Source organism: Petromyzon marinus, unplaced genomic scaffold, assembly GCF_048934315.1.
Source record: "Petromyzon marinus isolate PM22_M1 ecotype Great Lakes invasive population unplaced genomic scaffold, UKy_Petmar_22M1.pri1.0 PM_Scaffold_17, whole genome shotgun sequence".
In the NCBI taxonomy this organism is placed as follows: domain Eukaryota; kingdom Metazoa; phylum Chordata; class Hyperoartia; order Petromyzontiformes; family Petromyzontidae; genus Petromyzon; species Petromyzon marinus.
The window spans coordinates 442,653-465,763 of record NW_027423135.1 but is presented as its reverse complement, the minus strand read 5'-3'; the positions used below and the strand labels follow the sequence as shown (position 1 = coordinate 465,763).

Sequence of the window (23,111 nt, the reverse complement as noted above, 5' to 3'; positions counted from 1 at the left end):
GCCACCTTGTGTTGTGGCCGAAACGTCGTGAGAATTTTATTGTCTTATTTTATAAATTTATTAATTTATTCTCATTCCACGTGGTGGTGACTTTACCGAAAGAACCAAAGAAGATGAATCCTTGCAGTCACGAACGCTTTAAATCGAAAGGTCTCTCGCGTTCATAATAAAGGTGTTTTTGGGTGAGATCGCGTTATTTATAAATGTGTCGTAACCCTCCACCACCCGACACGGCCAATCAGCAAAAAATAAAGTATCACGTTGACAAATGACAAAATTAGTTCACCGCTTTAGCCCCATACCGGTGCGTTGAAGAGTGAATCCACAACATTTACAGCTTGAGTGCTCCGGTGACGTTTCGCTGGTAATTACATCCAGCATCATGGGGCAATTCGCCAGAATGGTATAAGCCCTCTCCACTTGCTCTCGGTCTTAAATAGAGCAGCAGCAACAGCAGTAGGGTGACACTTTATTTTGCTGATTGGGCCGTGTCGGGTGGTGGAGAGTTTCGACACATTTATAAATAACGCGATCTCACTTTAAAAAAAAAGAAACCACCTTCATTATGAATAATATTGGTCGCGAAAGCCTGCCAAAGTGTTAAACTGTCTCTCACGTTGTGGCAAGACTCGGGCCCACTTCCTGGAGTCGTGCAGCTTTTTCCATTTACTGGCACGGTACACTTGAACCGAGAACGATGGCGGCTCAAGGGTGGAAGAGGCTCGTCACGGTCGTCGTGTGTGGAGCTTTACAGCGGGTAGCCGAACAGGTCTAGAAAAATAAACCCGCACGTTTCCGATTGTGAAGCGGAGACAAATCCACGCGACCACGGGGATGGAGAGACACGCAGACTCCAATTATAGAGCAGGACCCACGACCTCCTGTAGGTCAGGCGAGGTAGTCAACATCTCATAGCCACCCTGATGATGATTAGAGACGCAGACTCCAAATGTAGAGCAGCAGCAGCAACAGGCGTCAGGGTCGGGATCGCACCCACGACCTCCTGCACACCAGGCGAGGTAGTCAACATCTCCTAGCCACCCTGATGATGATGATGAGAGAGAGAGAGAGAGACGCAGACTCCAAATATACAGCAGGACCCACGACCTGCTGCATACCAGGCGAGGTAGTCAACATCTCCTAGCCACCCTGATGATGATGATGAGAGAGACACGCAGATTCCAAATCTACAACAGCAGGCGTCGTCAGGGTCGGGATTGAACCCACGACCTCCTGCACACCAGGCGTGTTAGTCAACATTTCCAAGCCACCCTGATGATGATGACAGAGAGAGACACGCAAACTCTAATTATACAGCAGCAGGTGTCAGGGGACGGGATAGAACCCACGGCCTCCTGCATCCCGGGCGAGGTAATTAACATCTCCTAGCCAACACTTGGCCCGCCTGAAGCTGAACCAATTACATGCTCAGCTCAAATTCTAATTGGGCCATTAGTGTTTGTGTGTGTGTGTGTTGTTGTTGTGTGATTGCTCTGGAAATAGCGGTGCCAGTCCAAATGAAGACTACTTCCCCCTGTGCCTCTTGGCTGGGGTGGCGAGCGAGATGCACATTGAGTTCCCACCACCCCCCACGGTGGCTATGAGATGTTGACTACCTCGCCTGGTGTGCAGGAGTTCGTGGGTTCGATCCCGACCCTGACGCCTGCTGCTGTATATTTGGAGTCTGTGTGTCTCTCTTTCATCATCATCATCACAGTGGCTAGGAGATGTTGACTACCTCGCCTGGTGTGGAAGAGGTCGTGGGTTCAATCTCGACCATGATGCCTGCTGCTGTATAATAGAGTCTGCGTCTCTCTCTCATCATCATCACGGTGGCTAGGAGATGTTGACTACCTCGCCTACAGGAGGTCGTGGGTGCGATCCCGACCCTGACGACGCCTGCTGCTGCTGCTGCTGAATATTTGGAGTCTGTGTCTCTCTCTCATCATCATCATCACGGTGGCTAGGAGATGTTGACTACCTCGCCTGGTCTACAGGAGGTTGTGGGTTCGATCCCGACCCTGACGACGCCTGCTGCTGCTGTATATTTGGAGTCTGCGTCTCTCTCTCATCATCTTCATCATCAGGGTGGCTAGTAGATGTTGACTACCTCGCCTGCTGCTGTATATTTGGAGTCTGCGTGTCTCTATCTCATCATCATCACGGTGGCTAGGAGATGTTGACTACCTCGCCTGGTCTACACGAGGTCGTGGGTTCGATCCCGACCCTGACTACGCCTGCTGCTGCTGTATTTTTGGAGTCTGTGTGTCTCTCTCATCATCATCATGGTGGCTAGGAGATGTTGACTACCTCGTCTGCTGCTGTATATTTGGAGTTTGTGTGTGTCTCTCTCTCTCTCATCATCATCATCACGGTGACTAGGAGATGTTAACTACCTCGCTTGGTGTGCAGGAGGTCGTGGGTTCGATCCCGGCCCTGACGCCTGCTGCTGCTGTATATTTGGAGTCTGCGTCTCTCTCTCTCATCATCATCATCACGGTGGCTAGGAGATGTTGACTACCTCGCCTGGTGTGCAGGAGGTCGTGGGTTCGATCTCGACCCTAACGACGCCTGCTGCTGCTGCTGAATATTTGGAGTCTGTGTCTCTCTCTCATCATCATCATGGTGGCTAGGAGATGTTGACTACCACGCTTGGTCTACAGGAGGTCGTGGGTTCGATCTCGACCCTGACTACGCCTGCTGCTGCTGTATTTTTGGAGTCTGCGTGTCTCTCTCATGATCATCACGGTGGCTAGGAGATGTTGACTACCTCGCCTGCTGCTGTATATTTGGAGTCTGCGTGTTTCTCTGTCTCTCCGTCTCTCTCCTCGTGGTGGTCGCGTGCATTTTTCTCCTCCGGGTGTTTCCCCTTCTCCACGTTTACAATCGACGTCACCCACGGCGTTCAGAGCAGCGGTCACTCATAACCTCTGCTGCAGACTTGCAGAACTTTGATCCTCAATCTTTACGACAACGCGCAATGTGAATAACGTTTTTACGTGCACCTATCTACGCGACTTTACCGAAAGACCCCTGACAAAACGCCGTTAAATATTAAGTCAATGTTTAACAGCATAGGCTTTACATGTTGGGGCAGTGCATAAATGACGTCACGCACCTGGGTGGGGGTGGGGGTGGGGTGAGAAATGTGACGTCACACATCAAAATGCACAACTTTATACATAATTATAGACAACACGTTCTTCTTAATTAAATAGACTTTGTAATAAATGTTTTCTCCTACAACATCGGAGTTTCAGCGCCACATTAAATACGCAACTACTCACAATGACAACAATAGTTTGAAGCGATTTGAAGCGTGTTTTATATTTATTTATTTTTGGGATGGGGGGGGGCGGGGCGGGCAGAGCTTTGTGACGTCATATTTGAGGGGTGGGGGCGGTGGGGGTCTGACTTTTTGTGACGTCGCGTGACGATGGGGCGAACGGGGCACGTGGGTCAAAAAACCGTCCAAAATCGCGTGACGTCATTTATGGACGGCCCCTGAATCGACCTAATAGGGGCCAAGGGAGCACGGCTCGGACGCTCGCCACCGCGGTTCTCGTGCCAGGCTAGGTGCGCGTGGAGCTCCGCGTGCCGCCGCTGTCCAAGGGTCGCGGGCGGAGGGGTCAGATGCGGTGACGATGCCCTAGAAAGCTGCTAAAACCACGCGGTTTCAATGGGGGCCACGTTGAGTCAACGTAACATTCGGCTGGTGTGTGCGTGTGTCTGTGTATCTCTCGTGGTGGGACTTTGTAGTAGGGTGAACGTTGAGATTTATAAGGGGGCACGGGGTGACGAATGAGGTCTGAGTTGGTACGTGATAAGGTAGGGCACTGATAAGGTGTGTGTGTGTGTGTGTGGGGGGTGGGGTTGACAGGTGTGCGCTGAGATTATAATTCACGTCGACTCTCAAGCAACAGATGCGTTGATCTTCAATCATCGCTGAGAGACGCCTCGCTATTTACAAAACATTTTGACCACGAAAAAAAATGCAATTGTTCACACTCCCCCCCCCCGCCTCCCACAGTTGGTATCGCCCATCTGGCACCGCCGTGCATTACCTTTGGACCAGGTCACATGCTGAGAAGAGAAGGGTGGGGGGTGGGGTTGGGGGCAGTGTCTAAGATTCTCCCCCTCGGTATCCCGGCTCCCACAGTTGGTATCGCCCATCTGGCACCGCCGTGCATTACCTTTGGACCAGGTCACATGCTGAGAAGAGAAGGGTGGGGGTGGGAGCAGTCTCTAAGATTCTCCCCCTCGGTATCCCGGCTCCCACAGTTGGTATCGCCCATCTGGCACCGCCGTGCATTAGCTTTGGACCAGGTCATATGCTGAGAAGAGAAGGGTTGGGGGTGGGAGCAGTCTCTAAGATTCTCCCCCTTGGTATCCCGGCTCCCACAGTTGGTATCGCCCATCTGGCACCGCCGTGCATTACCTTTGGACCAGGTCACATGATAAGGAACGAGGGGTGGGGTAAAATTCGTGGCTCCCCATTACCACTACCCCATCGCCCACCTCACCCCCTTCTCAAATGGTTTCGCCCAATTGCCACCAGCGTGCATTACCTCTGGACCAAACCACATGCTGAGAAGAGAAGGGGGGGCAGTATCTAAGATTATCTACCACCTCCATCCCGGCTCTCACAGTTGGTATGGCCCATTTGACGTAGTCGTGCATCATCTTTGGAACAAACCAAATGCTGTCTCAGATTTCCACTTCGCACCCATCACCACCCCCCGTACTCCAGCTCCTACGATTGGTTTCGTCCATTTGGCACTGCCGTGCATTACCTTTGGACCAAACCAAGCGCTTCGAAAAGCCAGGGGGGAAGGGGGTCTCAGATTCCCCCTCGCACCCATCCCACCCCCCGTACTCCAGCTCCTACGATTGGTATCGTCCATTTGGCTCCGGTCATGCGTTACCTTTGGACCAAACCAAACGCTGCGAAAAGGGGGTGTGGAGGTGGAGTGAAGTGTCTCTGATTCCAGCTTCGCAGCCATCCCACCCCCCCGTACTCCAGCTCCTACGATTGGTATCGTCCATTTGGCTCCGGTCATGCGTTACCTTTGGACCAGATCATCATCACATGCTGGCAGGGTGGCGAGGTTGGGTTGGTGATCGGCCATAAACTTAAAGGCAGCCCAAGAATGTTTGCCAAAGCTTTCCAAATTGGCCGTAAAGGATCATTGAGAAAAAATAATTACGACACCTCCACCACCACCACCACCATCGAAACAAATAATCGGTACCCGCCATTCGCCCCTGAGTGGCGGTAAGGTCACCACAGCGCCTGTACCAGGCTAGGTGCAGGGGGAGGTCACGGGACAGACCCAGCAGGTGACGTGGGTTGACTGCTGTGCCAGGCTAGGTGCAGGGGGAGGTCACGGGACAGACCCAGCAGGTGACGTGGGTTGACTGCCGTGCCAGGCTAGGTGCAGGAGGTCACGGGACAGAACCTGCAGGTGACGTGGGTTGACTGCTGTGCCAGGCTAGGTGCAGGAGGTCACGGGACAGACCCAGCAGGTGCCGTGGGTTGACTGCTGTGCCAGGCTAGGTGCATGAGGAGGAGGTCACGTGACAGACCCAGCAGGTGCCGTGGGTTGACTGCTGTGCCAGGCTAGGTGCAGGAGGTAACGGGACAGACCCAGCAGGTGGCGTGGGTTGACTCCTGTGCCAGGCTAGGTGCAGGGGGAGGTCACGGAACAGACCCAGCAGGTGACGTGGGTTGACTGCTGTGCCAGGCTAGGTGCATGAGGAGGAGGTCACGGGACAGACCCAGCAGGTGCCGTGGGTTGACTGCTGTGCCAGGCTAGGTGCAGGAGGTCACGGAACAGACCCAGCAGGTGACGTGGGTTGACTGCCGTGCCAGGCTAGGTGCACGAGGTCACAGGACAGACCTAGGTGCCCTGGGTTGACTGCTGTGCCAGGCTAGGTGCAGGAGGTCATGGGACAGACCCAGCAGGTGCCGTGGGTTGACTGCTGTGCCAGGCTAGGTGCAGGAGGTCACGGGACAGACCCAGAAGGTGCCGTGGGTTGACTCCTGTGCCAGGCTAGGTGCAGGAGCTCACGGGGCAGACCCAGCAGGTGCCATGAGTTGACTGCTGTGCCAGGCTAGGTGCAGGAGGTCACGGGACAGACCCAGGTGACGTGGGTTGACTGCTGTGCCAGGCTAGGTGCAGGATGTCACGGGATAGTAGTGTAGTGGTTAGCGCTACGAACCCGGCGACCCGAGTTCGATTCCCCATCACAGCCAACATCAGTGACGATTATTTGAACCGGTCCCGGGCCTCCCCTAGGTCGACTCAGCCTCAAATGAGTACCTGGTGTAGCGGTGTGTAGTAAACATCGTCACTAGGGAGACAAAGGCGGCCGGGCGTGACGTTGGCCACCCACCCCCTCGTGTGCCGTGCCGGCCTTCATAGGTGCTCGCTAACAGCACTTGCCTCTACAGTCTGTTAAGGCTAAATGGGGGATCTTTGCCTTTGTGTGCCTATTTGTGTCTGTGTGTCTCTTGTGTGTGTCTGCGTGTCTCTGTGTGTGTGTCTGTGTGTGTCTCTGTGTGTGTGTCTCTGTGTGTGTCTCTGTGTGTCTCTGTGTGTATGTCTCTGTGTGTGTCTGTGTGTGTGTCTGTGTGTGTGTCTCTGTGTGTGTGTCTGTGTGTCTCTGTGTGTGTGTCTGTGTCTGTGTGTGTGTCTTTGTGTGTGTGTCTGTGTGTGTGTCTCTGTGTGTGTGTCTGTGCGTGTGTCTGTGTGTGTGTCTCTGTGTGTGTGTCTGTGTGTCTCTGTGTGTGTGTCTGTGTGTGTCTCTCTGTGTGTGTGTGTCTGTGTGTCTCTGTGTGTGTGTCTGTGTGTGTCTCTCTGTGTGTGTGTCTCTGTGTGTGTGTCTGTGTGTGTGTCTGTGTGTGTGTCTCTGTGTGTGTGTCTGTGTGTCTCTGTGTGTGTCTGTGTGTGTCTCTCTGTGTGTGTGTCTGTGTGTGTGTGTGTCTCTGTGTGTCTCTGTGTGTGTGTCTCTGTGTGTGACCGGCTCCAGTTTTACAGCAGAGGTCTCACACTCCGAATCAGTCGAGCGGCAATATCTTTTCATCGGTTGCGTAACGCTGTGTGGAAGCTACCTGGTCTGTCGCTCCGCACTAAGCTTCGGGTCTTCTCGGCCACGGTCATCCCTCCCTTCTCTACCCTTGCGAAACGTGGACCCTCCTAATGGAACATCTTCGCCGGTTAGAAAAATTTAAGCTGGCCTGCCTACGATCCATCCTGGGTTTAACCAGACTGGATTGTGTGAGGAGCTCACAAATCCTTGAAAGATCTGGGCAAGGTCCCATCGGTGAGCTCCTCAGGCGGGCAAGGCTGCGATGGCTGGGTCATGTAGCCCGCATGCCCAGCCACCGCATGCCGAACAGCTTTTGTTCGGCCGGATCGAGGGGGCTAAACGGGCGCGGCACGGGCTAGAGAAGAGATGGAGTGATGTGGTACAGGAGGACGTGGAGCTGAGTGGACTTGCCGATGACTGGTACCAGCCGTGTCAAGATCGGCCTCTGTGGAGGAGGCTCGTGAAGGATGCTACTGGGCAGTTGGAGGTAGTCGCCCTCCAACAACAACGGAGGGCGGAGGAGCGACGCTCACAACAACGAGCGGAGCGCCGGGTGGCTAAAGCACAGCAGGTTGGCACAGTAGGGGGCACAGGTGGTGCATCGGCCAGTCATCTTAGTCAGTCGACCCGTGGCACCTGGGTCTGCCCCGTGACCTCCTGCCAGCGGGCGTTCGACACTCCACGTGTAGCGGTTAGCGCGCTGCGCTATGAACCTGGCGACCCGGGTTCGATTCCCGCTCACGGCCAACACCAGTGACGATTATCTGAACCGGTCCCGGGGCTCCCCTAGGTCGACTCAGCCTCAAATGAGTACCTGGTGCGGTGTGTAAACATTGCCACTACGGAGGCAAAGGCGATCGGGCGTGGTGCTGGCCACCCACCCCCTCGTGTGCCGTGCCGGCCTTCATAGGTGCTCGCTAACAGCACTTGCCCCTACAGTCTGTTAAGGCTAAATGGGTGATATTTGATATTTGTGTATGGTACAGATATAATGGGAGGCTGATCGATGCCCGGGTGCGGTCAAGGGATGGCTCCCTATTACTCAACCACGTTATGTATGCCGATGATTTGGTAATAGCTGCTCATTCAGAGGAGGAGTTGGAGACGCTGCTGCTGAGACTGGAGCGTGCCACTAAGAGATGGGGCCTTACCATCAGCCCCACCAAAACTAAGCACCTGCCTGGGTATTTTGTACCATCGGACACTCCACCCCCACAACTCCCAATCGGTGATGGGGCAGTTGTGGAGAGAGTGGAGAGTTTCCCATGTTGGTGATGATGTTGATGATGTTGGTGATGATGTTGGTTGGTGATGTTGGTGAAGATGTTGGTGATGATGTTGATGATGTTGGTGATGATGTCGGTGATGTTGGTGGTGATGTTGGTGGTGATGTTGATGATGTTGGTGATGATGTTGGTGATGTTGGTGGTGATGTTGGTGGTGATTTTGGTGGTGATGTTGGTGATTGTTTTGGTGATGTTGGTGATGATGTTGATGATGTTGGTGATGATGTTGGTTGGTGATGTTGGTGATGATGTTGGTGATGGTTTTGGTGATGTTGGTGATGGTTTTGGTGATGGTTTTGGTGATGTTGGTGATGTTGGTGATGGTTTTGGTGATGTTGGTGGTGATGTTGATGATGTTGGTGATGATGTTGGTGATGTTGGTGATGATGTTGGGGATGATGTTGGTGATGGTTTTGGTGATGTTGGTGATGTTAGTGATGGTTTTGGTGATGTTGGTGATGTTGGTGATGATGTTGGTGATGGTTTTGGTGATGTTGGTGATGGTTTTGGTGATGTTGGTGATGGTTTTGGTGATGTTGGTGATGGTTTTGGTGATGTTGGTGATGGTTTTGGTGATGGTTTTGGTGATGTTGGTGATGGTTTTGGTAATGTTGGTGATGGTTTTGGTGATGTTGGTGATGTCCTTCAGCTCGCAACCTTCACAGCTGACGCCGCGCTCTGTGACGCAGAACGGCACGGAGTGATGGGGGCCATGGGGGAGTCACGTGGGGCCATGGGGGAGTCACGTGGGGCCATGGGGGAGACACGTGGAGACACGCGGAGACTTAGAGACACGGGGAGACACGCGGAGACACGGGGAGACAGGCGCAGAGAATCGGAGATATTCTAACCAGACCATCACCACCACCATCACCACTGTCTCCAGCACCAGCATCACCATCATCACCAGTGTAACTATAATTACCGTTGTCACCATCACCACCGTCACCACCACCACCACCTCCACCATCATCATCATAATCACCAGCACCACCACCATCACCACCACCATCATCATCACCACCTGCACCACCACCCTCAACATCATCATCATCACCTGCACCACCACCCTCAACATCATCACCTGCACCACCACCCTCAACATCATCATCATCACCTGCACCACCACCCTCAACATCACCTGCACCACCACCCTCAACAACATCATCACCTGCACCACCACCCTCAACATCATCACCTGCACCACCACCCTCAACATCATCATCACCTGCACCACCACCCTCAACAACATCATCACCACCAGCACCACCACCCTCAACATCATCATCACCTGCACCACCACCCTCAACATCATCATCACCTGCACCACCACCCTCAACATCATCATCATCACCTGCATCACCACCCTCAACATCATCATCACCAGCACCACCATCCTCAACATCATCATCACCTGCACCACCACCCTCAACATCATCATCACCACCACCACCACCACCACCACCCTCCTCAACATCATCATCATCACCTGCACCACCACCACCACCCTCAACATCACCACCACCACCACCCTCCTCAACATCATCATCATCATCATCACCTGCACCACCACCACCCTCAACATCATCATCATCATCATCACCTGCACTACCACCACCCTCAACATCACCACCACCACCACCACCGTCACCGCCATGCAGAGAGACCTCGCCGGCACTCTGATCGCCATCAGCGGCTGGGCGTGCATCGGCACCACCGTGACCAACGACTTCTGGAAGACGTCTACGGTGGCGGGGAGCGTGGTGACGGCCAACACCGTCTACGAGAACTTGTGGACGTCGTGTGGCACCGACTCAATGGGCGTCTCCAACTGCAGGGACTTCGACTCCTTGCTGAACCTGCCGGGTCAGGCGGACGACACGAACACGGCCACGATCACCGCAACTAGCACCGTTACTACTACTACTACCAGCAGTACTACCATTACTAACACCATAACAACCACCACCTTCACTAGCACTACCACCACTACTACAACCACCACAACCACCACTACTACCACTACTACCACAACTAGCACCGTTACTACTGCTACTACCAGCAGTACTACCACTACTAACATCATAACAACCACCACCTTCACCAGCACCACCACTACCACCACTACTACCACCACCACAACCACCACTACTACCACAACTACAACAACTAGCACCGTTACTACTACTACTAACAACGGCAGCAGTACTACCACCACTATCACCACCTTCACTAGCACCACCACTACCACCACTACTACCACAACTAGCAGCGTTACTAATACTACTAACACCACCAGCAGTACTACCACCACTATCACCACCTTCACTAGCACCACCACTATCACCACTACTACCACAACTAGCACCGTTACTAATACTACTACCAGCAGTACTACCACTACCACAACTACCACAACTAGCACCGTTACTAATATTACTAACACCACCAGCAGTACTACCACCACTATCACCACCTTCACTAGCACCACCACTACCACCACTACTACCACAACTAGCACCGTTACTAATACAACTAACACCACCACCACTACTAACACCATAACAACCACCACCTTCACTAGCACCACCACTACCACCGCTACTACAACCACCACAACCACCACTACTACCACAACTACCACAACTAGCACCGTTACTACTACTACCAGCAGTACTACCACCACATTCACTAGCACCACCACTACCAGCACTACTACCACCACCAGCACTACCACCACTACTACCACAACTACTAACACCACCACAACCACCACTACTACCACCACTACTACCACTACTACCACCAATATCACCACCACAACCACCACCACTACCACCACTACTACCACAACTACCACAACTAGCACCATTACTACTACTACCGCCAGCAGCAGTACTACCACTACCACCACCTTCACTAGCACCACCACTACCACCACTACCACCAGCACTACCACCAGCAGAACTACCACCACCACCACTACTACCACAACTACTAACACCACCACAACCACCACAACTAGCACCATTACTACTACTACCAGCAGTACTACCACCACAACAACCACCACCGTCACTAGCACCACTAGCACTACCAGCAGCAGTACTACCACCACCACCACTACTACCACAACTACCACAACTAGCACCATTACTACTACTAACACCAGCAGCAGTACTACCACCACAACAACCACCACCATCACCACTACCATCACTAGCACTACCACCAGCAGTACTACCACCCCTACCACCACCATTACTAACACCACCAGCACTACCACCACCCCTACCACCACCACCACCACTACTACCACAACTACTAACACCACCACAACCACCACAACTAGCACCATTACTACTACTAACACCAGCAGTACTACCACCACTATCACCACCTTCACTAGCACCACTACCACCACTATCACCACCATCAGCACTACTACCACAACTACCACAACTAGCACCATTACTACTACTAACACCACCAGCAGTACTACCACCACTACCACCAGCAGTACTACTACAACAACAACCACCACCTCCACTAGCACCACTAGCACTACCACCAGCACTTCCACCACCACCACTACTACCACAACCACCACAACTAGCACCATTACTACTACTAACACCAGCAGTACTACCACCACTATCACCACCATCACCACCACCATTAGTACCACCACCAGCACTACCACCACTACTACCACAACTACTGCAACTAGCATCATTACTACTACTACTAACACCACCAGCAGTACTACCACCACTATCACCACCATCACCACTACTAACACCACCAGCACTACTACCACCACCAGCACTACCACCACTACCACCACAACTACCACAACTAGCACCATTACTACTACTACCAGCAGCAGTACTACCACTACCTTCACTAGCACCACCACTACCACCACTACTACCACCACCAGCACTACCACCACTACTACCACAACTACTAACACCACCAGCACTACCACCAGCAGTACTACCACCACCACCACTACTACCACAACCACCACAACTAGCACCATTACTACTACTACCACCAGCAGTACTACCACCACTATCACCACCATCACCACTACCACCTCCACCACTACTACCACCACCAGCACTACAACCACTACTACCACAACTACTAACACCACCACAACCACCACCACTACCACCACTACTACTACAACTACCACAACTAGCACCATTACTACCACCATCACTACCACCACTACTACCACAACCACCACCACGACAATCACAACCACCACCACCAGCAGCACTACCACCACCGGCAATTCCACCACCACTACTACCACCACTACTACCAGCGGCACTACCACCAGCACTACCACCACCACTAACACCACCACTACTACCACCACCACCAGCAGCACCACCACCACCAACACAACCACCTCTACTACCACCACCAGCACTACCACTACCACCAGCACTAACACCACCACTACTACAACCACCACCAGCAGCACCATCACCACCAGCACCACCAACACAACCACCTCTACTACCACCACCAGCACTACCACCAGCACTAACACCACCACTACTACAACCACCACCAGCAGCACCATCACCACCAGCACCACCAACACAACCACCTCTACTACGACCACCACCAGCACTACCACTACCACCACCACTAACACCACCACTACTACCACCACCAGCACTACCACCACGGGTACGATGTTGACGATTGTATTCTCGATACAAACAAATGCTGACGATGGCGTCGATCCTAAGACCCGTTCGTCAGTTCGGAGCGAGTTTAGTTCCATAGGTGAGCGAGTTGCTGGTTCTGTGGGTGAGTGAGTTGCTGGTTCTGTAGGTGAGTGAGTTGCTGGTTCTGTGGGTGAGCGAGTTGCTGGTTCTGTGGGTGAGTTAGTTGCTGGTTCTGTGGGTGAGTAAGTTGCTGGTTCTGTGGGTGAGTGAGTTGCTGGTTCTGTGGGTGAGCGAGTTGCTGGTTCTGTGGGTGAGCGAGTTGCTGGTTCTGTGGGTGAATGGTTCTGTGGGTGAATGAGTTGATGGTTCTGTGGGTGAATGAGTTGCTGGTTGTGTGGGTGAGTGAGTTGCTGGTTCTGTAGGTGAGTGAGTTGCTGGTTCTGTGGGTGAGTGAGTTGCTGGTTCTGTGGGTGAGTGAGTTGCTGGTTCTGTAGGTGAGTGAGTTGCTGGTTCTGTAGGTGAGTTGCTGGTTCTGTAGGTGAGTGAGTTGCTGGTTCTGTGGGTGAGTGAGTTGCTGGTTCTGTGAGTGAGTGAGTTTCTAGTTCTGTGGGTGAGTGAGTTGCTGGTTCTGTAGGTTAGTGAGTTGCTGGTTCTGTGGGTGAATGGTTCTGTGGGTGAATGAGTTGCTGGTTCTGTGGGTGAATGAGTTGCTGGTTCTGTGGGTGAATGAGTTGCTGGTTCTGTGGGTGAGTGAGTTGCTGGTTCTGTAGGTGAGTGAGTTGCTGCTTCTGTGGATGAGTGAGTTGCTGGTTCTGTGGGTGAGTGAGTTGCTAGTTCTGTGGGTGAGTGAGTTGCTGGTTCTGTGGGTGAGTGAGTTGCTGGTTCTGTGGGTGAGTGAGTTGATGGTTCTATGGGTGAGTGAGTTGCTGGTTCTCTAGGTGAGTGAGTTGCTGGTTCTGTGGGTGAGTGAGTTGCTGGTTCTGTGGGTGAGTGAGTTGCTGGTTCTGTAGGTGAGCGAGTTGCTGGTTCTGTAGGTGAGCGAGTTGCTGGTTCTGTAGGTGAGTGAGTTGTTGGTTCTGTGGGTGAGTGAGTTGCTGGTTCTGTAGGTGAGCGAGTTGCTAGTTCTGTGGGTGAGTGAGTTGCTGGTTCTGTAGGTGAGTGAGTTGCTAGTTCTGTGGGTGAGTTAGTTGCTAGTTCTGTAGGTGAGTGAGTTGCTGGTTCTGTGGGTAAGTGAGTTGCTAGTTCTGTAGGTGAGTGAGTTGCTGGTTCTGTGGGTGAGTGAGTTGCTGGTTCTGTAGGTGAGCAAGTTGCTAGTTCTGTGGGTGAGCGAGTTGCTGGTTCTGTGGGTGAGTGAGTTGCTGGTTCTGTGGGTGAATGGTTCTGTGGGTGAGTGAGTTGATGGTTCTGTAGGTGAGCGAGTTGCTGGTTCTGTGGGTGAATGGTTCTGTGGGTGAATGAGTTGATGGTTCTGTGGGTGAGCGAGTTGCTAGTTCTGTGGGTGAGCGAGTTGCTAGTGCTGCGGCCGAGCGAGTTGCTGGTTCTGTGGGTGAATGGTTCTGTGGGTGAATGAGTTGCTAGTTCTGTGGCTGAGCGAGTTGCTGGTTCTGTGGGTGAATGGTTCTGTGGGTGAATGAGTTGCTAGTTCTGTGGGTGAGCGAGTTGCTAGTGCTGCGGCCGAGCGAGTTGCTGGTTCGGCTAGCACGACACCCTTCCCCCCCCTCACCACCTCCCCCATGTGGCTGCTACCCCGCAGGCTTCATCCAGGCGTGCCGGGCCCTCGTCATCACGGCCGTCATCCTGGGCTTCTTCGCGAGCCTCCTCGCCTTCCTGGGCATGCAGTGCACCTCGCTGCTGGCCGTCGACGTCACCACAAAGGGGCGCATCACCTTCGCCGGGGGGGTCATCTACATCATGGAAGGTGGCTCGCCCACTGCTCCGACCCTGAGACCCGGTAGCTCCGGGTCTCAGTCGGAGCTCCGACACTGAGACCCGGTAGCTCCGGGTCTCCATCGGTGCTCCGACGCTGAGACCCGGTAGCTCCAAGTCTCCATCGGCGCTGGCTGACGCTGAGACCTGGTAGCTCTGAGTCTAGTTGGTGCTCCGACGCTGAGACCCGGTAGCTCCGAGGCTCCGACTCTGAGCTCCGGGTCTCCGTCGGCGCCCCGACCCTGAGGCCCGGTAGCTCTGAGTCTCCATCGGCGCTCCGACCCTGAGGCCCGGTAGCTCCGTGTGTGTGTATGTGTGCCACCCTGCGTGTGTGCCACCTCGCGCGTGTGTATGTGTGCCAACCCGTTCGCGCGTGTGTGTGTGTGCCACCCCGCGTGTGTGTATATGTGCCAACCCGTGCGTGTGTATGTGTGCCACCCTGCGTGTGTGCCAACCCGTGCGTGTGTGTGTGTGCCACCCTGCGTGTGTGCCAACCCGTGCGTGTGTGTGTGTGTGCCAACCCGTGCATGTGTATGTGTGTGCCAACCCGTGTGTGTATGTGTGCCACCCTGCGTGTGTGTATGTGTGCCACCCTGCGTGTGTGTATATGTGCCAACCCGTGCGTGTGTGTATGTGTGCCACCCTGCGTGTGTGTATGTGTGCCACCCTGCGTGTGTGTGTGTGTGCCAACCCGTGCGTGTGTGTATGTGTGCCACCCTGCGTGTGTGTATGTGTGCCACCCTGCGTGTGTGCCAACCCGTGCGTGTGTGTGTGTGTGCCACCCTGCGTGTGTGCCACCCCGCGTGCGTGTGCCAGGGCTGTCCGCGCTGATCGCCATCTCGTGGTACGCCACCCAGGTCGTCAACGAATTCTTTGACCCTCTCTTCCCGGGCACCAAGTGAGGGCCGAGTTGTGACGCGGGGGGTGGGGGGTCGTGGCGGTGGGGCCTGGCGCAGTGCCGCCCGGCGTCGGGCAACGTCAACCTCACCCACCGTCAACATCACTCACTCAACAACCTCGCTCATTGTCAACTTCACTCAACAACCTCGCTCATTGTCAACATCACTCACTCAACAACCTCGCTCATTGTCAACTTCACTCAACAACCTCACCCACCGTCAACATCACTCACTCAACAACCTCGCTCATTGTCACCTTCACTCAACAACCTCACCCACCGTCAACTTCACTCACTCAACAACCTCGCTCATTGTCAACTTCACTCAACAACCTCACCCACCGTCAACATCACTCACTCAACAACCTCGCTCGTTGTCAACATCACTCAACAACCTCGCTCGTTGTCAACTTCACTCAACAACCTCGCTCATTGTCAACTTCACTCAACAACCTCACCCACCGTCAACATCACTCACTCAACAAGCTCGCTTATTGTCAACTTCACTCAACAACCTCGCTCATTGTCAACATCACTCAACAACCTCGCTCGTTGTCAACATCACTCACTCAACAACCTCGCTCATTGTCAACATCACTCACTCAACAACCTCACTCGTTGTCAACATCACTCAACAACCTCGCTCGTTGTCAACTTCACTCAACAACCTCACCCACCGTCAACTTCACTCACTCAACAACCTCGCTCATTGTCAACTTCACTCAACAACCTCACCCACCGTCAACATCACGCACTCAACAACCTCGCTCATTGTCAACTTCACTCAACAACCTCACCCACCGTCAACATCACTCACTCAACAACCTCGCTCATTGTCAACATCACTCACTCAACAACCTCACTCATTGTCAACTTCACTCAACAACCTCACCCACCGTCAACATCACTTTCTCAACAACCTCGCTCATTGTCAACTTCACTCAACAACCTCACCCACCGTCAACATCACTCACTCAACAACCTCGCTCATTGTCAACATCACTCACTCAACAACCTCACTCATTGTCAACTTCACTCAACAACCTCACCCACCGTCAACATCACTTTCTCAACAACCTCGCTCATTGTCAACTTCACTCAACAACCTCACCCACCGTCAACTTCACTCACTCAACAACCTCGCTCATTGTCAACTTCACTCAACAACCTCACCCACCGTCAACATCACTCACTCAACAACCTCGCTCATTGTCAACTTCACTCAACAACCTCACCCACCGTCAACATCACTCACTCAACAACCTCGCTCATTGTCAACATCACTCAACAACCTCACTCATTGTCAACTTCACTCAACAACCTCACCCACCGTCAACATCACTTTCTCAACAACCTCGCTCATAGTCAACTTCACTCAACAACCTCACCCACCGTCAACATCACTCACTCAACAACCTCGCTCATTGTCAACTTCACTCAACAACCTCACCCACCGTCAACATCACTCACTCAACAACCTCGCTCATTGTCAACATCACTCACTCAACAACCTCACTCATTGTCAACTTCACTCAACAACCTCACCCACCGTCAACATCACTTTCTCAACAACCTCGCTCATTGTCAACTTCACTCAACAACCTCACCCACCGTCAACATCACTCACTCAACAACCTCGCTCATTGTCAACTTCACTCAACAACCTCACCCACCGTCAACATCACTCACTCAACAACCTCGCTTATTGTCAACTTCACTCAACAACCTCACCCACCGTCAACATCACTCACTCAACAACCTCGCTCATTGTCAACATCACTCACTCAACAACCTCACTCATTGTCAACTTCACTCAACAACCTCACCCACCGTCAACATCACTTTCTCAACAACCTCGCTCATTGTCAACTTCACTCAACAACCTCACCCACCGTCAACATCACTCACTCAACAAGCTCGCTCATTGTCACCTTCACTCAACAACCTCACCCACCGTCAACTTCACTCACTCAACAACCTCGCTCATTGTCAACTTCACTCACTCAACAACCTCGCCCACCGTCAACTTCACTCACTCAACAACCTCGCTCGTTGTCAACTTCACTCAAAAACCTCACCCACCGTCAACATCACTCACTCAACAACCTCGCTCGTTGTCAACTTCACTCACTCAACAACCTCACCCACCGTCAACTTCACTCACTCAACAACCTCGCTCATTGTCAACTTCACTCAACAACCTCACCCACCGTCAACATCACTCACTCAACAACCTCGCTCATTGTCAACTTCACTCAACAACCTCACCCACCGTCAACATCACTCACTCAACAACCTCGCTCATTGTCAACATCACTCAACAACCTCACTCATTGTCAACTTCACTCAACAACCTCACCCACCGTCAACATCACTTTCTCAACAACCTCGCTCATAGTCAACTTCACTCAACAACCTCACCCACCGTCAACATCACTCACTCAACAACCTCGCTCATTGTCAACTTCACTCAACAACCTCACCCACCGTCAACATCACTCACTCAACAACCTCGCTCATTGTCAACATCACTCACTCAACAACCTCACTCATTGTCAACTTCACTCAACAACCTCACCCACCGTCAACATCACTTTCTCAACAACCTCGCTCATTGTCAACTTCACTCAACAACCTCACCCACCGTCAACATCACTCACTCAACAACCTCGCTCATTGTCAACTTCACTCAACAACCTCACCCACCGTCAACATCACTCACTCAACAACCTCGCTTATTGTCAACTTCACTCAACAACCTCACCCACCGTCAACATCACTCACTCAACAACCTCGCTCATTGTCAACATCACTCACTCAACAACCTCACTCATTGTCAACTTCACTCAACAACCTCACCCACCGTCAACATCACTTTCTCAACAACCTCGCTCATTGTCAACTTCACTCAACAACCTCACCCACCGTCAACATCACTCACTCAACAAGCTCGCTCATTGTCACCTTCACTCAACAACCTCACCCACCGTCAACTTCACTCACTCAACAACCTCGCTCATTGTCAACTTCACTCACTCAACAACCTCGCCCACCGTCAACTTCACTCACTCAACAACCTCGCTCGTTGTCAACTTCACTCAAAAACCTCACCCACCGTCAACATCACTCACTCAACAACCTCGCTCATTGTCAACATCACTCAACAACCTCGCTCGTTGTCAACTTCACTCAACAACCTCGCTCATTGTCAACTTCACTCACTCAACAACCTCGCCCACCGTCAACTTCACTCACTCAACAACCTCGCTCGTTGTCAACTTCACTCAACAACCTCACCCACCGTCAACATCACTCACTCAACAACCTCGCTCATTGTCAACATCACTCAACAACCTCGCTCATTGTCAACTTCACTCAACAACCTCGCTCATTGTCAACATCACTCACTCAACAACCTCACCCACCGTCAACTTCACTCACTCAACAACCTCGCTCATTGTCAACATCACTCACTCAACAACCTCACCCACCGTCAACTTCACTCACTCAACAACCTCGCTCGTTGTCAACTTCACTCAACAACCTCACCCACCGTCAACTTCACTCACTCAACAACCTCGCTCATTGTCAACATCACTCAACAACCTCGCTCATTGTCAACATCACTCAACAACCTCGCTCATTGTCAACTTCACTCAACAACCTCACCCACCGTCAACATCACTCACTCAACAACCTCGCTCATTGTCAACTCCACTCACTCAACAATCTCGCTCGTTAACTTCACTCAACAACCTCGCTCGTTGTCAACCTCACTCACTCGACAACCTCACCCACCGTCAACATCACTCACTCAACAACCTCGCTCGTTGTCAACCTCACTCGACAACCTCGCTCGTTGTGTGTCTGTGAGTATCTGCGTGTGTGGGGATGAGTGGTGCAACGGTTTGCTCTACGCTGCGCTACGAACCCGGCGACCCGACCTCGAATCCCGCTCACGACCACCAACACCAGTGTCTATTGCCTGAACCGGTCCTGGGCCTCCCCTAGGTTGACTCGGCCTCAAATGAGCACCTGGTGCGATGTGTTAACGTCGCTACTTGGGGTAGACAAAGGCGGTCGAAGTTGGTTGCTGGCCAGCCCACCCCCTCGTGTGCCCTGCGGCCTTCATAGGTGCTGCTAACAGCACTTGCCCCAGCAGTCTGTAGAGGCTACACGGGGGACCTTTGTCTGTGTCTACCTTCATAGCTGCTGCTGCTACTCGCTACTAACAGCACTTGCCCCAGCAGTCTGTAGAGGCTACACGGGGGACCTTTGTCTATGTCTACCTTCATAGGTGCTGCTGCTACTCGCTGCGAAGAGCACTTGCCCCAGCAGTCTGTAGAGGCTACACGGGGGATCTTTGTCTGTGTCTACCTTCATAGGTGCTGCTGCTACTCGCTGCGAAGAGCACTTGCCCCAGCAGTCTGTAGAGGCTACACGGGGGACCTTTGTCTGTGTCTACCTTCATAGCTGCTGCTACTCGCTACTAACGGCACTTGCCCCAGCAGTCTGTAGAGGCTACACGGGGGGTCTTTGTCTGTGTCTACCTTCATAGCTGCTGCTACTCGCTACTAACAGCACTTACCCCAGCAGTCTGTAGAGGCTAAACGGGGGACCTTTGTCTGTGTCTACCTTCATAGCTGCTGCTACTCGCTACTAACAGCACTTGCCCCAGCAGTCTGTTGAGGCTACACGGGGGACCTTTGTCTGTGTCTACCTTCATAGCTGCTACTGCTCGCTACTAACAGCACTTGCCCCAGCAGTCTGTAGAGGCTACACGGGGGATCTTTGTCTGTGTCTACCTTCATATGTGCTGCTACTCGCTACTAACAGCACTTGCCCCAGCAGTCTGTAGAGGCTACACGGGGGATCTTTGTCTGTGTCTACCTTCATAGCTGCTGCTACTCGCTACTAACAGCACTTGCCCCAGCAGTATGTAGAGGCTACACGGGGGATCTTTGTCTGTGTGTACCTTCATAGCTGCTGCTACTCGCTACTAACAGCACTTGCCCCAGCAGTCTGTAGAGGCTACACGGGGATCTTTGTCTGTGTCTACCTTCATAGGTGCTACTCGCTACTAACAGCACTTGCCCCTACAGTCTGTCAAGGTTACACGGGGGACTTTTGTCTTCGTATCTATATGCGTTTATATCTCTATGTATCTCTGTGTATATATCTCTACGTGTATGTAATCTCTGTGTATGTATAGCTATGCATTTATCTAAGTGTATATGTATCTCTGTGTATATCTCTACATGTATATCTCCTTATATCTCGATGTGTATATCTCTATATGTATATACAGTATATATATATCTCTGTGCATATGTGATGAGCGACTTCCCAGACACAACGTGTAGAGACGGCTTCTTATTGATTTCTCACACTGGGGCACAAACACCGGGCGACTAATAGAAACGTGTCCACACGGCCACGCTCAGCCGACCTCTCTACGTAGCCCCATCGTCGGCGTCTAACTAGACGGCTGGCGGACTAATGTAGCGACGACGACGACGACGATGGGAGCCGTCCAGGGGATCGGCCACACGGCCGGACGACGAGGAGAGAGGCGATGACGGCGAAGACGGCGACGTCAGCCCACGACAGCCCCAAGCTCCGGTCACGTCCCCCTTTATATACTCACCGGCGTGGCCAGGCCCCGCCTCCGGCCACGCCCCCCCTTTATATACTCACCGGCGTGGCCAGGCCCCGCCTCCGGCCACGCCCCCCCTTTATATACTCACCGGCGTGGCCAGGCCCCGCCTCCGGCCACGCCCCCCTTTATATACTCACCGGCGTGGCCAGGCCCCGCCTCCGGCCACGCCCCCCCCTTTGTATACTCACCGGCGTGGCCAGGCCCCGCCCTTGGCCACGCCCCCTTCTAGAACCTTCGAGCAGGTTCCCGGAGCTTCCCGTCCGACCCCGCCTTTAACCTTTAACCTTTAACCTAGCTACGCCCCCCTTCTAGTTGGCTGTTATAGAACGTGCCCATACCTGAGATTACCCCTCCTGGCCGAAAGGTGGCACCCTGTCATTACACCTATATCTGTATGTGTATCTCTATACATCTCTATGTGTATGTATCTCTTTGAGTAATTCTACGTGTATGCATCTATGAGTATCTCTACGCGTATGTATCTCTACGCGTATGTATCTCTGCGCGTGTATCTCCGCGTGTATCACGGTGTACGTAGGTAGCTGCCACTCGCTACGGGGCAAGCACTTGCCCCGTCAGCCGGCTTGAGGCTACGCGGGGGACCTTTGTCTTTGTAGGTACGAGCTGGGGGAGGCGCTGTACGTGGGCTGGGCGGGGTCGGCGCTCTGCGTGTCGGGGGGACTCATTCTGTGCACCGTGTGCTTCGCCAACGCTCGCTCCTCCGCGGCCGGGTGAGTCCTCCTCCACCGTGGGGCGCTCCTCCACCGTGGGGCGCTCCTCCATCCACGGGGTCCTCCTCCATCCGTGGGGTTCTCCACCATCCGTGGGGTCCTCCGTCGTGGGGTCCTCCTCCGTCGTCGGGTCCACCTCCATCCGTGGGGTCCTAGCTCCATCCGTGGGGTCCTCCTCCACCATGGGGCGCTCCTCCATTCACGGGGTCCTCCTCCATCCGTGGGGTTCTCCACCATCCGTGGGGTCCTCCGTCGTGGGGTCCTCCTCTGTCGTCGGGTCCACCTCCATCCGTGGGGTCCTAGCTCCATCCGTGGGGTCCTCCTCCACCATGGGGCGCTCCTCCATCCACGGGGTTCTCCTCCATCCGTGGGGTTCTCCTCCATCCGTGGGGTCCTCCGTTGTGGGGTCCTCCTCCGTCGTGGGGTCCTCCTCCGCCATGGAGTTCTCCTCCATCCGTGGGGCGCTCCTCCATCCGTGGGGTCCTCCTCCGCCGTGGGGTCCTCCTCTGCCGTGGGGTCATCTCCATCATTGGGGGGCCCTCCACAGTAATACACCTCCATCATGGAGTCATCTTCATCGCGAGGCCCTCCACCGTGGGGTCATCTCCACCGTGGGGTCATCTTTACCTTGGTGGCCCTCCATAGTAATACACCTCCGTCGAGCGACGTCCGGTGACGTCACGTGACGTCCAGTGACATCACGCGACGCCCGGTGACGTCACGCGACGCCCAGTGACGTCCGGCGACGTCACTTGAGGTCAAGTGACGTCACGTGACGCCCAGTGACGTCACCGGACGCCCAGTGACGTCCAGCGATGACGTCAC

The 23,111-nt window shown here is 53.4% G+C and overlaps 1 protein-coding gene across 1 annotated transcript in view; it reads left to right on the top strand.

The window, feature by feature from the left end:
- Positions 1 to 8,945: 8,945 nt before the first annotated feature.
- Positions 8,946 to 23,111, top strand: part of LOC116956734 (uncharacterized) — a 31,142-nt gene continuing 16,976 nt past the window's right edge. Inside the window, exons 1-4 of the mRNA XM_076063646.1 lie at positions 8,946 to 10,244; positions 14,826 to 14,990; positions 15,815 to 15,896; positions 22,173 to 22,286. Coding sequence (XP_075919761.1) covers positions 10,034 to 10,244; positions 14,826 to 14,990; positions 15,815 to 15,896; positions 22,173 to 22,286 — 572 coding nt within the window. The 5' untranslated portion in view covers positions 8,946 to 10,033. The remainder of the gene's footprint in view (positions 10,245 to 14,825; positions 14,991 to 15,814; positions 15,897 to 22,172; positions 22,287 to 23,111) is intronic.